Raw genomic sequence first — 16,235 nt, 5'->3', positions numbered from 1 at the left:
CCATGAGATTCTGCCATTGTGGCATCATTATGTTATGTAACTATGGTCAAGTGATGGAATCAGGGAGATCTGGTTTTAGTTCTTTGCTCTCTTTTTGCCGATTGCAACAAATCCATCACATGACAGTAGTCTTGACAGCCTTGTTCCACACATAATCTGGATGATTTTATGCTTGAGTACTCCCTTCTTATCAAATCCGCAATGGTCTGATCATCTGTTGGCTTTTGAAGTTGCGATTATCAGCTCGTCCCATCAGTCCACAGCGAGTCATTCGTATGATTTGTTTGGCACAGTTTTTACACCGGATGCCCTTCAAGACACAAGCAACCCATTTTTTCTATTGTATCGACACCACGTATGGTCAAACATTCTGTTTTGTGGAGTTTATACCAAAAACCAAGGAGTTTGCGATAAATACATGGAACTAGGGCTATCACTATCTGATATTTTTAGAATCGATTATTCTATCGAGTAATAATGACATTTTATTTTATAATTACTATTTATTTGGTATTTATAGTGATAAAAACAATTAGATAACAAAAAATATCACACAAAATGGATTCATGTTGTACTTTTGGCATTTGGCATCCTTTTCAGTTACTAGTGCGTTTACAAGTCTTCTTTTTTTGATTAAACACAAGAGTTTTTTGTCAGGAATGACTTTTTTTTTTTATTAAACACAAGAGTTTGTTGTCAGGAATGACTAAAAAAAAATCGACGCGTCATTGAAACCGATGATTTGACGTTTAGAAGGTAAAAATGGTTCCAAATGATTAATCTAATAATTTAATTGTCTATTGAGTTGATAATGATTCCTTGTCGATTAATTAATTAATTAAAATTGGAAGCACGACTGAGGAAGATAACAAAATCAAATTTTCTGTACTTTTTCCATTTTCTGGTAGTCTGGATGTCTTGCGTACTAGAATGTGTGGAAAGGTTTTTTAGTTCTAGAATTATCTATCAAGATACTGAAGTATGAACACCCTTACCTCTGTTTTGGTGCAGAAATCTCAGTTCTGGGCATCAGATGATCTAGAAGCGGTGGCTGTAGTCTTCCAGCTTTAAAGATTCCATTCATGACTTGATCGTAGCTTTCTTGAACTTCCCGTCCAATCAGCAGGATTTTCCGATCTTAATTGACCTCTTCAAGTGTATAATTATTTCGAGTCAGTCGGTTCAACCATCACGCGGGCAGTGCAACGCCAATCAATTCACTTTCAATTCCTTCTCCTGATTCGCACTGATGTGAATCATTCAAGCGTCATTTGCATCTCTTATTTTGCATTTTTGCGCGACACGGGACAGCATCCGCCACGGCATCCATGCGTTCTCATCGATTCCCATTCCGGTCCAGACATATTTTGGCGCGAGGGCGATTATGCGACTGGCGCAACTCGGCAGGTGTTGCTGGTGTCTCTTTCATCATAACGACCTTTCCCGCAAGTACTTGTGTTTTTCACTCCTTTCCCACCACCCCCGTCGTATGTTACCCATCAGCATGCAAAATGTGCATCCGAGGAAGATGTTGAATAATGTATGCTGTGGTTTCCTGCCCAGTGAAACAAGACAGACGGGTGGTGGTGGTGGAAGGGTTGGGGGGGGGGGTACAGCAAGCGGCCCCCCTGGGTCCTTTTTTCCACACCACACTCTGTAGTTAAACAAACCACCAGTGCAGACAGCAGACAGCCTCATATCATAGATTACTGCTGCTTTATGGCCACGGAGACACGGCGCCCTAACGCATTCATAAACATGGATCAACAGCTTGACCAGTTTGGACAGTATGTAAAGCTCTCCGTGTAAAAGCCAGTTTTACTCTGTAAAACCTCTCTGCTAGATTAATTACAGGCTGTATGGTTAATCTTTGTTGAATCATATTTGTGTTCCACGCAGTCGTGTTGTTGTTGCTTTATGAGCCATTCATCATTCCACCCGCTGTTGAATCCTGGTCAACCCCAACAAATGAAAAATGTTCCTCCGCCTGGAGATTTATCCCATGTATCCCGAGATAACGAGCTTTTAAAAAAAAAAACTGCAACCGAGGAAATATTAAAGCCATTTTATGAGCGTAAATAGCTTTTATGGCGTACAAGACTGACCATCTGATTCCCGCTGGAGATTGTCTTATCTTAGTTTTGGGTTTTGCAATAGTAGAGGGAGGTGGCGGGGGGGTTACGGTGGACAACGCTAACCCTTGAAAATGGTGAATTATAGCCCGGAGGTGCGAATAGGGCGACCCACATAACTGCATTCATGCCATTACGGCGGCGGAGAGATGGATGGGCCTGAATAGAGATGGCGAGATGAGAGCGAAGGGAGAAACCCGCTTACCGCTTTATTGCCCCCCGACTCGTTTACGAGGACGACCTTGCGCTTCAAGTGTGTGTTTGCGTTGGGGTGTGTGATGGAATGGCAACTTGGCCAGCCGCTCTTGATAAGCATACACTTTGCAAACAGTTCAAAGACACGGTCATTCGGCGCCTGGGGACCAACCGAATCCTCTCAGCACTCTTCCCTCCTACCTGAAGGGCATTCCGGTACGCTTTGCTGTCAATTAGGGGCCACAGAATAATAATGCTTATGCCTCTCGCACTGCACTTGATTCGCCAGGTCACCCTTTGCAGTCGACTCTCGTTTAACCTAGAGTTCTTTTGCCTTATTTGACTCCTCGGTCATTGTCGGTAAAAATGGACGGATTGAATTGGGCTCTGACAGTCGAGCGTGGTGTTTGATTGAACTCATTTGTATGAAGAGATGGTGTTCTGTGCTAAAGTATTGGAGACGATTTAGAGCTAATTCACAACTGAAGATGGGTCAAGTGATCGATGTGTCGACAGATTGAGTGTATTGGCCGATTATTTCGCTGTACTGGATGCCTTGCTCAACAGATTTGATGAATATTTCACACACCAAATTTATTGACTAAGCATTATTCTACACTGATTAAAAAATTTTTTTTTTAACAAATCACTGTCAGAATTAGAGGCTTCTAAATTAATCAATTAATCGGCAACAAACCGATGATCAAAATAATTGCCTGGTAGTTTTCGAATCGAGTAATTGTTAAGAGACATTTTGAAATGAAAGATTGTCCAAATCTTCTGATTTCAGGCTCTCAAAAGTAATAATTCTCGGATTTGTCTAGTCCTTCATGTAAGGGGACTGATTTATCTTTTTTGTTTGATCAAAATAAGACTATTGTAAACATCTGCTTTGACTTTGGAAATCAGTGACCATAAATCCTTCCAGTGAGTAGTCGTAGCTCCAGTAGCTCAACTGTTGTTCAGTTGTAATGACCCATCTTTATTTTCCTTTTTTGTGAATTTGGTTCTCCGTGGAAAAAGTTTGGAAACTCAACTCAACACAATTAGATCTAAGATGGCCTTAGCTGTAGTTCATGCAATGCGACAATGGAAATGCAAAAAAAAAAAAAACTGCTTAGTGACTATCTTGAGAAAACGGCTTGTTGGTTTTGTCAATATTAAACGGCGGGCATTTGTTACTTTTTTTTATACTTATCAGCATCCGGCTCCTGTTGAGGCGAGAAACCCCCCACTGACCCCTCCACCCCATTACGTCTTCCAATCCTAACCCTTTCTCTCGCATGTTTTTAATACTTTGTATTATCTCTGCGCACTCGCCAGCTCGACAGATAAGAATAAATAAAAATGAAGTCTGTGACGAGCAAAGATTTTAAAGGCGTTAATCCTTGACCAGCTTAGCCCATCTCAGCATCTCCTTCCATTTCTTTACAAGACGTGGCGGCTATCTGCTCCGTCAGCTATGAGCGACTCCCCGTCCTCGGCCCGCAACCTCCCAAGCCCCTTTTTCTCCCGGGTTTTTGCCAAAGGAGAGTCGGGTGTATAAAAGGAAGGACGAGTCTGGTGAAATCTTTTCGGGATAAAAGAACACGTCAGGGGATTGGACTGTGAGCTTTGAATTCAGATAATGATAATGGCAGCAGTGGGCGACTGACTGGAGAGATGCGCATGTTGCATTTCTTTGAAAACACTCTCGGCTGGTTCCATAAAACGCTGGCAGGGGCGCTGTGGCTTTCTTGAAAAGCTTTTGGTCGCCGGCTCAAATCTCTTCAAAGCCAACGTTTTCTTTGCTTTTCTGCAAAGAACCACATTTAATTGTCGTAATCGTCGTCGCTTTCATCACTCGACACTCTGCGCACTCAATTTGGTTCCGATGTTCCGGCAAAATTTGAAACATCTGGCCGGGTTGTTTGATTCAACTCCAGCCAAGGTTTTTGCAAAGCTTATCATGCTTCTTCCAAGATGCCCGCTGGTTTGTAAAGCTCCTCAAAACCTGACACACTTGCTTCCATGGGACATAGGACCCTACCATCAATTTCCCCAAAAACTGATAATGTGAACAAAAAGAATAGTTTTGTTATATTCTGATATTCTGAGACATACCAAGTGAGTGTAAACAAGCTTGGAATATGCTTTTAGCAACTGGACATGATATAACTGGTCAGTGATAAATTATGTTGCAGCTAGTTATGGTCGCTTCATTTTGGTATCCTTACTTGCTTCCATACATTTGCCACCGTATTCATCTCCGTCTGCCACCTCGTACCTCGGTTTCGTCACTTTTGGCGGAGAAGTGACACTCAAAGCGGGACACGGCAAGTTATCTCCTGGAACAATGCTAATGGACGCATGTACCGCTGTGAGCAAACAGTTTGTGCCCGCGCTGCCAAACGAGTGGGAGGCCGAGCGCTTGCCAAGTCTACTCTCCATGCAAAAGCGTTGATTCCGCTTTCCGTGTCGACGTCTTTATAAAATCATCTGCTCCGTGCCGGCTCGGCCCCGACGGAGCGCTTGTCCCTTCAGGAAAATTGGCTCGTTCAAAGAATGTGTGCTTTTATACTTGGGGGAAAAACGGGCCACAGCTCACTGCAGACACAACGTGGCCTCAGGGGCTGCTTTAAAGGGTCATTTCGGGATTCCGTGTATTTTGTTTTTACCGAGTCATGCAATGTTCACTTGCAAAAATTCTCTTTTACAAACTTAAAATATGAGCTGTATATATTGCCGGAAATATTAGCTGTATATATTGCAGGAAAGTAACCGTGTCGGTTAACCACTGCTTGCTTCACATCTGAGTTGCTTTGTGTTGACAGGTAATTAATTCATTAGGCAAACGTTCCTTCAAATTTCAGGAGGTTCCTTTTTTTTTTTTTTTTTTTTTATTGAAATGCTTCACGTCACACCTCAAAAACTTCACAAATCATTTCCTGAAAGAAAGCCCAACCAATTTGCCCGGATCTTTCCGGATTACTTCCAGTCTTAAGAAATATAATTGATTCCCTCCCTCCCTTTGCTTTTAGTCTTTCCTCCCATATCGGATTTAAGACATCTAACAAGTCTTTGCCGTTTTTTTCTCCTCCCATCCCATTGCTGCCTCATTGATGCAGAAGTTCCTCTGAGGTTTTCAACTGATGAAACTTTTAGCGTCGTCCCTGTCTTAATCTGCCGAACGTCTGTTTCATTCAAAATACAGGAAACTTTTGAACATCACAGTAACTCACGGTACGGCATTAACACAAAAAAGTGTTACGGTGATTGATATATTGAACATACGATGATGCATCACGATTGATGTTCCTATCCATTGGTATCAATAATGTATCAAAGACAACATCCTCACTCAGATGCTACTTAATAGGAAATAACATTGATTTGACAACTCGCTCAACCTCGACGCCGTCCTTATTTACATAAGCCCACGATTGCAGCAGCGCTTGAATAATTTTCTGCCCCAACATGAAAATTTCGCGAGTGATCCACACAGCTTTCATCTTGACATTGCTTTCATCACACGGCGGCGTGCTCAGCATAGCGCGGCATAGGCACGGTCAACGTTTCTTTTCAAGACCGACTGGCGCCTCGTGACAATTACAAGCTCTGCCAAGTGTCAATATTTCACATTACTTTTTTTTTTAATTTATTTATTTTATTTTTATTTTTTTCATGGCCTCTAGTTGCTTGGCCCTGCTCATATGGATGATCATAAATAACGCGTGGCTTTAATTCTTTTTCGGTCCTCGTTTTTCTGTATTAGGTCCCTGCTGCCTTTTTCTTCAATGTCTGCAGCAATGCAGGGAACCATTTTATCACCCCAATTCCACCCCTGCTCAATCCCCCAAATGTCTACAGCTAGACATTTATTCCTCGCTGAGAAAAGATGAAATCCCCCCCCCCCCCCCTGTCTAAAACTCTCGCAGCTTACTTGACGGAAAACCAATCTCCTTATTTTCCTCCCCCACAAACACATTCCTTTGTTACTGACCAAAGGTAAATGCACGTTGTTGTTTTTTTCTTTTTAGTAGCACAAAAATGACTTCAATAATCTGAAGCCGTTTCAGTCCTGTTTTTCTAGCCCACTTATTATTTGCGCTGGGCAGTAGATTTAAAAACAAATGCCATCTAGTTTAAAGCCAATAACTGGCTGGTGTCTTTGCATCTTAATCAGCGATACTCTCTCACCTCCTCACATATTTGTCCCCCATTTGCCGCTCTCTCCCTCTCGCCCCGAGACGTAATTTACGATGCAAACTCAGTCTCGACCTGCCGGACTCCCTCGTAAAAAGCGAGGATTCCCCATGACCGAATGTGGTCCCTGCTAAAACATGGGTGATGTTTTCACTTGTGAACGGAGCAATAAAAGTCTTCAGTCAAACGGATTCCCGTGACGACCAGATGAAAAAAAATGTTACATAAATAAAATCTATTAATTAAATGAAATTAATTGATGAAAAAAAATGTTGGCTAAAAAAAATTCTATTAATTGATTGGAAGTACATAACATAAAGACATGGTTAATTCATTTTTCTCCTCATCTGTCATTATAATACAGACATAAATGTAAGAAGGCCACAGCCCCTCAATAGTAGTAGTCATTATTTTTCCCAGAAGATAAAGATATGTTTACAAATGTTGCAGCTGCTTATGTTCAAATATTTGTTGCTTGAACACAGACACCAATTTTGCTAGCTCCCCTATGGCGTTGTCAGCCGTAAGCTAGCTATGATTCCTAAGGCAGTTATGGGAATGATTTAAATACACATGTGACTGTTAATATAGTACATATATTATATATATCTATATATATATAGTACATTTATGTAATTTGTATATTTAGTTTGATAGTAAACAGCTTGAAATCTTTGAAGAATTGTTGCTTGCTGTTAAATGATTGCTTCTCAAAATTTTCCTTCCATTTTTAAGAAATTGATTGGCCAAGGTTACGGCTAGTTCATTTCACACTATTTGGTATGTTGGTATAGTTGTACAAAATGATGCGATTGTATGAAGCAATATCTCGACATGGAAATTAGTCTGAAAGTCTTCGTTTTTGACATGAGGACCAAAGCGGCTGGCCCTGACTCATGTTGACTCACTCTGCAACATGCTCGCAGGCCTGCTCAGAATAGCCTGCTGCACTAGCAGACTGGCCAGTCACAGTGTACGTGTGCGCTCGCTGAAACGTACTTTGGAGCCGCGTGCCGACTGTTGGACGAATTGTCAAGATGCTTGTTTTGGGCGGTTGCTGGCTTGTTGAGTTACAGATGTTTTGAATTTGCATGGCAACTTGGAAGACGGTGTTTAAATATTTACCAATATTTTAAGTCTCATGAGTGACACTGTTGATCTTTCTGACTTGCTTACGTCAATGTCATTGTTTTAACTTTGCCTTAATCCGACTTTTTAAACAACACAAACACACGCTCTTCAGCAATTCCCATGTCACATCCTTTAAAAACATTTGTAACCTATTATCGTGCTAAAAGTAACCACAAAAAAAATGACCGTTACACTTCTGTGGCGCACCCCATGGTAGGTGCTCGGGTACCATTAAGATATTTTTTTTATTTATTTTTTTTATTCCTGTTTGCTATTGGTGTGCAACCTGTAAAATGGAGTCGCCCACTCAAAGAAAGCGCACACGTGCACACGTATGCATTTTGCCAGTAATTGTGCCCCCTGCCCCCCCCCCCCACGCTACATTTGTGCTGACCTCACACACCTCAAACTCTCATACATTCTCTGAGCCCCCCTCCTCTCACTCCTTAACTAGTCCCAATGGTCATTTCCATTACTGCTATCAGCAGTTCATATTCATGTCCTGCACTGCCCCCCCCCCCCCCCCCTCGCCGTCCTCCTACTCCCGTGGCGGCCACATGGCCCTGGCGTTCATATCCCCCGTTCCATCTGTAGCTGGCACTCTTGCATCACATTTGCGCCGCTCACTTCCCTTTCCCTGCGCCGCTGCTCTCCCTTTTTGCTGCACCTGTTTTTTTTTTTGGTTCTTTTTTATGTTTTGTTTTTTAATAAATCACCTTTTTGTTCTTTGCGCTTTTATCTTTATGTAACTTCATACATCCTCCATTTACTTCCTCTTTCATGACTACTAATAAACAAACCGGATGAGCAGGGGATGGGAAGATGGTGGGGGGGGGGGCAGGAGGGAGAGATGGAGCGGAGCGTTTCCCAAGGAGACGTGCCCTTCAGTAACGGCCGAGCCCATTGGCTGACGGATGACCCCGCGGCCGCGTTGACTGATGAGTATGACGAGGCCTTTTATAGCACACACACACACACACACACACACACACACACACACACACACACACACACACACACACACACACGAGAGAACGTCACGCTCTCATGAGCCGGAATGCGCTGACGCAATTTGCACATTGTCATGTATGGTAACATTACCAGTTTGAGACCAATACATGTCCATAAACGAAGCAAATATTTTACTTGGCTATGTGTCACATTTGATAATGTTGTTTTTGTGTTTTTTAGAAACACCCCCCCCCCCCCCCCTCCCCCCCCCGGCAGGGAAATGCTGACAGGCTTTCTCTCATGGCGTTTGCAGAAACGCACGCAAATATTTAAAACGCAGGCTGACTCATCAACACAAAGCTAGAAACGGCGAGCAAAGCCTTCGTCAATGTCACTGTAAGTGATTTTTGTTGGGTCGAGGGAGCGAGTGAGCGGATGCTGCACTGCGGTGGGCTTACCCCCCCCTCTCCCCACAGTCCAATGACAATTATTAGTAGGAAGTGGAGCTCACATCTGACAAGGTACTAATTAAGCCGCAGCCCTTTGGTATTAAAACAGACCCCCCTCGGAGTTATTATCATACGGTCCTCTACTGACGCCACAAGCCTTCCTGCTCAGGAACATCCAGTTCCTTCCTGTTTTTCCCCCCCAATCTGACAAAAAGATGAAAACACAAACTCCCGAGTTCAAGTGCCATTCCACACCAACACTCGCATCACTCTCCCTCTCTCGGGACATCATTAATCGCCCCTAAGATAACCACTACGCTGTCTTTCTCAGATTATAAAAAGACAGGCGAGACTGCAGGTACGACCCCCCCCCCCCCCCCCCCACACACACACACACACACACACACATTTTTCCACCACTTGTCAGTCCAGTTATGTAAACTTGCCCTCACCAGTCTTGTCGCATAGCCCTTTGGTTTTGATGCTTCTTCAATCTTGATTTCTCCTGATTTTCAACATTTGTTGACAATTAAGCCTTCAGATGTGTCACGAGGAAGTTTTCTGTTATCTTTTGTGTACATAGAGAGCACCGGGTGTCCAAATATGAATTGTACAAAAATAAAAAAGCACTTTTGATGTTCTAAAAAATGCACCAGGATGCGTTCGGATATTAGATGTCAAAGGAAAAAAAAGTATGTGGATCTAAAACACTGGTTGTAAATCGTTGTTGTATTCCGTGTATTTTTGAAGTAGGCCTGTAGCCATTACCTTGCTGCTATTTTGCAAGCGAATAAGACAAACTGCGCACTGCCACATATGTTGCATGTTATTGCTCTTTGTCAGACTCTAATCTGTGTAGCCACATTATGATAAAGAGGGGCAATCGTGTCAGAAATGAAGAATGCCCAGTTAACGGTGAGACCTAACCGACCCCCCCCCCCCCCAGCATCATGCTGATTGATGAAGCCACAACAACTGGCAGCGCAATGAAAAGTGAAATGACGATCTATATTTTCCGGGCGGGATGAGGTCTTCACTTTTCAGTCGCTATTTCACTCGAATTTATCACCTTTTTTACTCTTTGACATGCGATTACATCAGCTCGTAAATCTCTCACCCCGGAAGAGGTTTGCTTCATCATCAGTGGTCGGGGTGAACAATTCGCTTATTGTTGCTATGATTGCCATTCGTTCACTTTTAATGATGTCAATGTTAGGATTCTATTAAACCGGTATGATCTAGCACTGTGACTTGAAGCTGTAATGTCGAGCGTAGTAAGAGGGAAGGGAAAAGCAGCATGTCGGATATCGGAGTCATTCAGCACGCACTGGGTTAAAGGCAATAGCGCTGCATCTTGCTGCAGTATCTTAACAGCAATTGGCTGATCTTTACAGTAACACCGACAGGAGAACAGGAAACTACAGCAAATTAGGTTGTGTGTTTCTTACAAAAAAATCTTTTTATTGCATTTATAACATTTGGCACGGTACAAATTCTTGGTGCTTTTACAAGATGAACCTGTAAAGATCAACGCTGACCTTTTTGTTGTTGTTTTTTTTTAAGGTTTTTGTTAAAGAAAGGAATTTTTTTCTGTATAAATATTTCCTCGTATCACTGCATTCTCGGTAGCACGGTGTAAAAATCACACAGAATGCCCATCCCCCCCACCCCGCCCCTTTTTTTTTCCTTTTTTTTTTAAACAACTCTACCCTCATTTGTCAAAGTCAAGACAGTTTCTTAAACAACATTATTTTAAATAGAAGTTACAAGTTAGAAAATAGTTTCATTTTCTTTTTAATATACGTTTCTCTGTCACCAGCCCATGGTAGTTTCAACGTGTCCATATATATATATATATTTATTTATAAGCATGTACAACAAGAACTTGTCAGTCTTTGCGTCTGCTCTGTACAAAATAGACGTTTCTGTCCCTTTTTTTTTTTCATTGTGCATTCTATTGCATGATTTAAGTGGGGTCAGGATAAGGAGTGTGGCTTTATGGGCAATAACTGGGGCTTAAGGGTGGGATGTCTAAACTTTTTTTTTCAAATCTGAGTCTCCTGTACTTTCTCCTTGGTGTGAGTTTTAATGACAAAGGGCTCGGCCATTGCCGTGATGGTGCTGGGCAAGGTTCGAGGCAAAGAATTCCCCACGTTGTTCTCTGTCCATTTGGCCCCGTGACCACTCGGTTTATAGGTGTTGTATTTTGGCTTCATGGTGCTGAAGTCCATTTTATGAGGACTGTAGTCCACCCTATGTGGACTGTAATCCATTTTGGGTCTCTGAGCGTGGGCACTGAACTCCGATTTAAAGGCGCTGAAGTCCGCTTTGTGCGGGCTGAAGTCGGTCTTGAAAGCATTGTAAGGGTCCTTGGTTTTGTAGTTGCTGTCGGGTTTACATTTCTGGACACTGTAGTCCATTTTGGGTTTTGGCTGAGTGCTGTAGCCAGGCTTGTATGGACTGTAATCCGGTTTAGGTCTCGGATGAGTCCCAAAGTCGTGCTTGAACGGGCTACTATATTCAACCTTGTGTTTATGCTGAGTGTTGTAGTCCGACCTTAATGGGCTGTAATCGTGTTTCGATTTTGGTTGGGTACTGTAATCTCTCTTAAATGGGCTGAAGTCAGTCTTTTGCCTTGGATGAGTGCTGTAGTCTGATTTGAAAGGGCTGTAGTCTGACCTTGTTTTTGGGTGAGTCCCAAAGTCTGGTTTGAATGGACTGTTTTCAGCTTTGGATTTGTGAGCGTTGTAGTCCTGTCTGAACGGGCTGTAGTCAGGCTTTTGTCTGTGGAGGCTAAAATCTGGCGTAGATTTGCAAGTGCTATAGTCTTGGACCGACTTGTGACTATGGAAATCCATGTTGGGCTTGTACGTTGTGTACTCTGCTTTTGGCTTGTGAAGGGTGAAATCAGGCTGAGGTATGTATTCTGCCTTGGGTTTGTGATAGCTATAGTCCGTCTTGTGACTGAGATAGTCCATCTTGTGTATGCTATTATGGTCTCTTATTTCGGGTAGCGTCAGAGCTGTCTCTTGAGCCGCAGAAGCTGGTGGCGGAAGGTCCTCCTCGTCCACCTGGATGATCTCCACGGTGCGAGCAGCCGCCACGGTGCTCCTCTGCTGGTGGCGCTTTCTCAGTTTGTAGAAGGCAATGAGCATCACGGCAGCCAACAGCGTTACTGCTACAAAGCAGCCGATTATGATCTTGGTGGTTTTCATGACCTCATCCAGACTGGGGCCGGATTTGCCCGGCTTGCCGGTGGCCCCTTTGAGTCCGGGCACTGCAGATGGCTTGGCTGCACCAGGTGGACTGTCTGTGCTTTGCAGCAACACAGTTGGCGTGGAGATGAACACTGGCTGAAAGACGGAGGGTGAGGCAGTTGTGGTGGTCGTTCCAAGGCCCAGTCCTCCTCCCGCTACGCCAGCCACCGCAGTCGAAGCAGATGTCGTCGTGGTCTTCTTGGGTTTGGGCATCTCTGTGGTGGGCCCCAAGACCTCCACTGTCACAGTTGTGAAGTAGCTCAAGTTGGATGTGTTGAGCTCGGCCGCACTCACGTTGAGGTAGGCCGACGCGTTGGACTTCCCAGCCGCATTGGATACCATGCAGGTGTAGGTGCCAGTGTCCACAGCCAGGACGTTTGAAAAATTTAAGGTGCCATCGGTGAGTACAGATATCCTCAGATGACTGGAGGCGTGAGTCAGTATAGTCCCGTTGGGTAGGAGCCAGCGTACCGAAGACATCTGGGCCGTGCGACAGCGAAGCTCAGCAACTCTCCCAGCCGAGATGTTAAAATCCCTCGGTGCGTCTGCAATGAACGGCGCCGAACACTGGCTTGCAGCCCCCTCTCCTTGCTCTACCTCCACAAGCTGCCGACCCCTCATGTTGGCAGGCAAATGGCATCGTCCACAGCAAGTCGAGTTTGTAGGGATGTATTCCCTCAACCAGCGTGCTAACCATACAGCATCACAGCCACAGTTCCAAGGATTATGGTGGAGATGAAGCTCCACCAGGTACCTGAGCGGGGAGAACAGATCATGGGGCACAGCGCTCAGGTTATTATGGGCCAGATTAAGCTCCACCAGTGACGGTAAATCGTCAAAGGCATTGCGTTCTATCAATGTTATCTGTGAGTTCATCACCCATAGCTTTTTCAGTGAGTTCAGGCCTTTAAAGGAGCTTGGCTTTATCACCGGGAAGTGATTTTCAGAGATCTCCAGCTCCTCCAGGCCCTTCAGGGGACTCATGTTTGGCATATCTCCCTTGATGTTGCACATGCCCAAGTTGAGGTACTTGAGATTTTGTAGGCCTTCGAAAGCTCCTTCCGAGATGTACTCCAGTTTCCGCAACTCGCCAAGGTCCAGTCGCATCAGGGAGGGCACCCGGTTAAAGGCGTAGGAAGGAATGCTCTCAATGGGGTTGTTCCTCAGCCACAGTTCCCTTAGTTTGGACAGGTACTCAAAGGCCCCACTGGGTACCACCGTCAGCCGGTTGTCAAACAGCTCTAGAGTGTTGAGGCTGGTAAGTCCATTGAACGCGCCCACCTCAATCTGCCGAATGGCATTCCGCCCAAGCTGGAGCACCTCAAGGTGGTGCAGGTGGCGAAATGAGTCAGCCTGCACCGCCTCAATGGCGTTTTCCATCAGATTGAGGTGTCGCGTGTTGGCCGGTATGCCCGGGGGCACGCGAGTGAGGCCCCGTCGGGTGCACACCACCTTCCCCTGCTGATTACTGCAAGAGCACTGTGGGGGACAGCCCTGGGGTCCTTGAGAGGCCGCCGCCCCTAAGGCCAGGGAGGCGCTGCTCCATGCCCGTGCCATCAGGAACACTACACAGAGTAGGGCGGTTTTCCTGGCACGATGCGCAGCTACCCTCCCCAGGAGACTCATGATGTGGCACATTCATAATTCAGCATCATCTGGGGGGCTGGTGGTGGTGGTGTGTGTGGGGAGCGGAGGGTTTTGGGCACAGGAAGATGAGACGGTTGACTTGACTTTAGTTTTTTTCGGAGACCAGAGTCAAAAGGATTAAGGAGACTGAAGAAGGAAAGGGGACATTTTGATATCATCAGACTTTTTGACACTTAATCTCGAGTTAAAAAATGTATTCTGATGATCTGTGCTCACGAGCGAGGGGAGTGGGTCAAGGGTGCTGTCTGAATTGCAACATGGATGAAAAGGACACGGTGGTCAATTAAGCAAGCAAAAGCCATATTACAAAGACACAAGTCGAGAAGGTAGGGTGTCGCAAACTAATGCAAAGAGGAGTTGAAACACTAGACACCTACCTCAAGTTAACAATACAGGTCCTTCAACTGAGACATATAGCTTCCCCCTCACAAAGAGCTGTGGCACTCACTTGAGATGCACGTATTTCCCCCGAGCAGCAACGTAAAAGCCTTTTAAACAACTGCCCTGCTAAACCAGGATGAGCCCTTTTTTGTAAATCCATACATCCAAGCCGAAAGATTCGAAGGCCCTTTATGATGAACGGTTTGTCTCTCGAGCAACAGCAAAAACAAAAACAAAAAAAAAAAGATTGTACATAGGAATCCACTCAGGCTCCCAAAGAAGCAATGCTCCACTGCTGGCTTCTGGCAGTCAGCTCCTCTTGCCTCGCTTGTCCTTGGAATCCGACAGTTGATCCCCTCGAAAGACACCTTATCCTGGTTTCCATAGCACTGGTCGTGTTACACAATTGTCCAAAATAGTCAGATTAAGACCAAACAAAAAGGTTGAAAAGAATTACACAGTCCCTTTTTCCCAGTGTTCTTTTCTTTTTGTTTGCGGCGCTCCGGAGGTGAGATTGACAATCCGGGGGGGGGTAAAAAAAAAAAAGAAGCCCCCACCCTCCTCCTCCTCCTCTTTATATTCCTGTGCCCACTTTTCAGTGGTCAATCATTTGGTCGGTCGGTCAGTCTGACAGCTCTCCTATCTTTTCATCCTCAATGTGGCGTCGTGTCCACTTGGATTTTTTTTTTTTTTTCCTCCTCTCTTTTCCTGCGCACTCGGCAGGGGTTGCAAAGACTCGGCGCGGCTCCCGGCTTTTTTCCCGCCGTCCTTATCCCCTCGTTCCCTCTCGTCAAGTTGCCGCACACTGCGGCCGTGCGGCAAATTGCGGACGCACGCGCTTCATCCTTGCCAAGCGCACACAGCAGCAGCTGCAGCCTGCCTCCCGCGCACTTCCCAATAATCCGTCAATTTCTTCAGAGAAGGGAGGGGGGGAGCGGGATGGAGGGTAGAAGTAGGAGAGGAGGGGAGAGGAGGAGGAGGAGTGGTGGTGGTGTTGATCGAGAGTGTGTGGGGGGGGGGAGTTTAGAAGAAGGAGGGGTGGTGCGCAGTTTCTCCTCTCTCTGTTCTTTTATCCTTTTCCTTTCCAGTCCTCTCTTTTCTCTTGTTTTTTTCTTCTTCTTCTGAAACCCCGGCTCCTTTTGTGGCACCAATCAGCGCCTCCTTTCCGACGCTGCGTCCGCCCGGCGGAGAGAGCAGCAAGGCTGCCGAGACAAGCGCAGGGTGCAAGCAGGGCTCACAGGCGTGACGTTAACAGTAGCGTCGATGTGGAAAGGATCCGTTGTAGCAGCTAAAGGGAGAGAGAGCGAGCAAGCTTGGATCTTGCGCTCTCTGCCTCTCTCTCTACTCATTCACTCTCTCTCGTGCACTCTCTCTTTCGCTCTCTCGCTCTTGTTCTCTCTCTCTCTGCAGTGTCCTGAGGTAGTTGGGTGAGCTCAAAGCACTCAGACCTTATTTAGAGATGCACCTCTTGAAAAACCAGTTTTTCTCCTCTCTTTGAAATGTGCTCTCGTCGCCTGGCCTTAAGGGTATTTAAAGAAGCAAAAAAATGAGTAAAGACGTAAATAAAAAGAATGCCGTCTTGCCCTTCACATTTTGTTTCTGTAGTGGGAAAACTAGTGGAACATGAATGGAGTGCTGACGCATTGTGCTCCCAGAGCTTGTTCCAGATGCAGATAGCTACGATTACTCTCCAAGACTCGTCACCCGAGGTCACCCTCGTCTTTCGGGCTCTCCTTTCGACGTTCACTGTGTCACTCGTGATACTAGTAGCAAAGCATTTCATTTCATTTCCCATACCTCACCACGGAGGCCATATTTTTTAGCTTGAGACCCCTTTTTTTGGACTCCCAGGGCCCACAAGTTTGAAACTTTCAGGTCCATTGAAGACCCAATTGCCAGGCTTTCAA

The 16,235-nt window shown here is 45.1% G+C and overlaps 2 protein-coding genes across 2 annotated transcripts in view; one reads left to right on the top strand and one right to left on the bottom strand.

Moving 5' to 3' along the window:
• snd1 (staphylococcal nuclease and tudor domain containing 1) overlaps positions 1-16,235 on the top strand; it is a 97,090-nt gene that overhangs the window by 34,054 nt on the left and 46,801 nt on the right. The gene's annotated exons all lie outside the window — the stretch shown is intronic.
• lrrc4.1 (leucine rich repeat containing 4.1) lies at positions 10,129-15,534 on the bottom strand. Its single transcript, XM_085902323.1, has one exon. It carries the CDS (start codon positions 13,936-13,938, stop codon positions 11,089-11,091), a length of 2,850 nt encoding a protein of 949 aa, XP_085758449.1. The 5' UTR covers positions 13,939-15,534; the 3' UTR covers positions 10,129-11,088.

The sequence above is a fragment of the Syngnathus leptorhynchus genome, chromosome 21, assembly GCF_054491065.1.
Source record: "Syngnathus leptorhynchus isolate UIUO chromosome 21, UIUO_Slep, whole genome shotgun sequence".
NCBI lineage: Eukaryota > Metazoa > Chordata > Actinopteri > Syngnathiformes > Syngnathidae > Syngnathus > Syngnathus leptorhynchus.
Note: the sequence above shows the minus strand (reverse complement) of the source record. Positions and strands in the feature narration are given on the sequence as shown.

What these genes read in the sequence shown, in the direction of transcription:
- lrrc4.1 (XM_085902323.1), bottom strand. Translation starts at nt 13,938, where the DNA reads ATGTGCCACATCATGAGTCTCCTGGGGAGGGTAGCTGCGCATCGTGCC.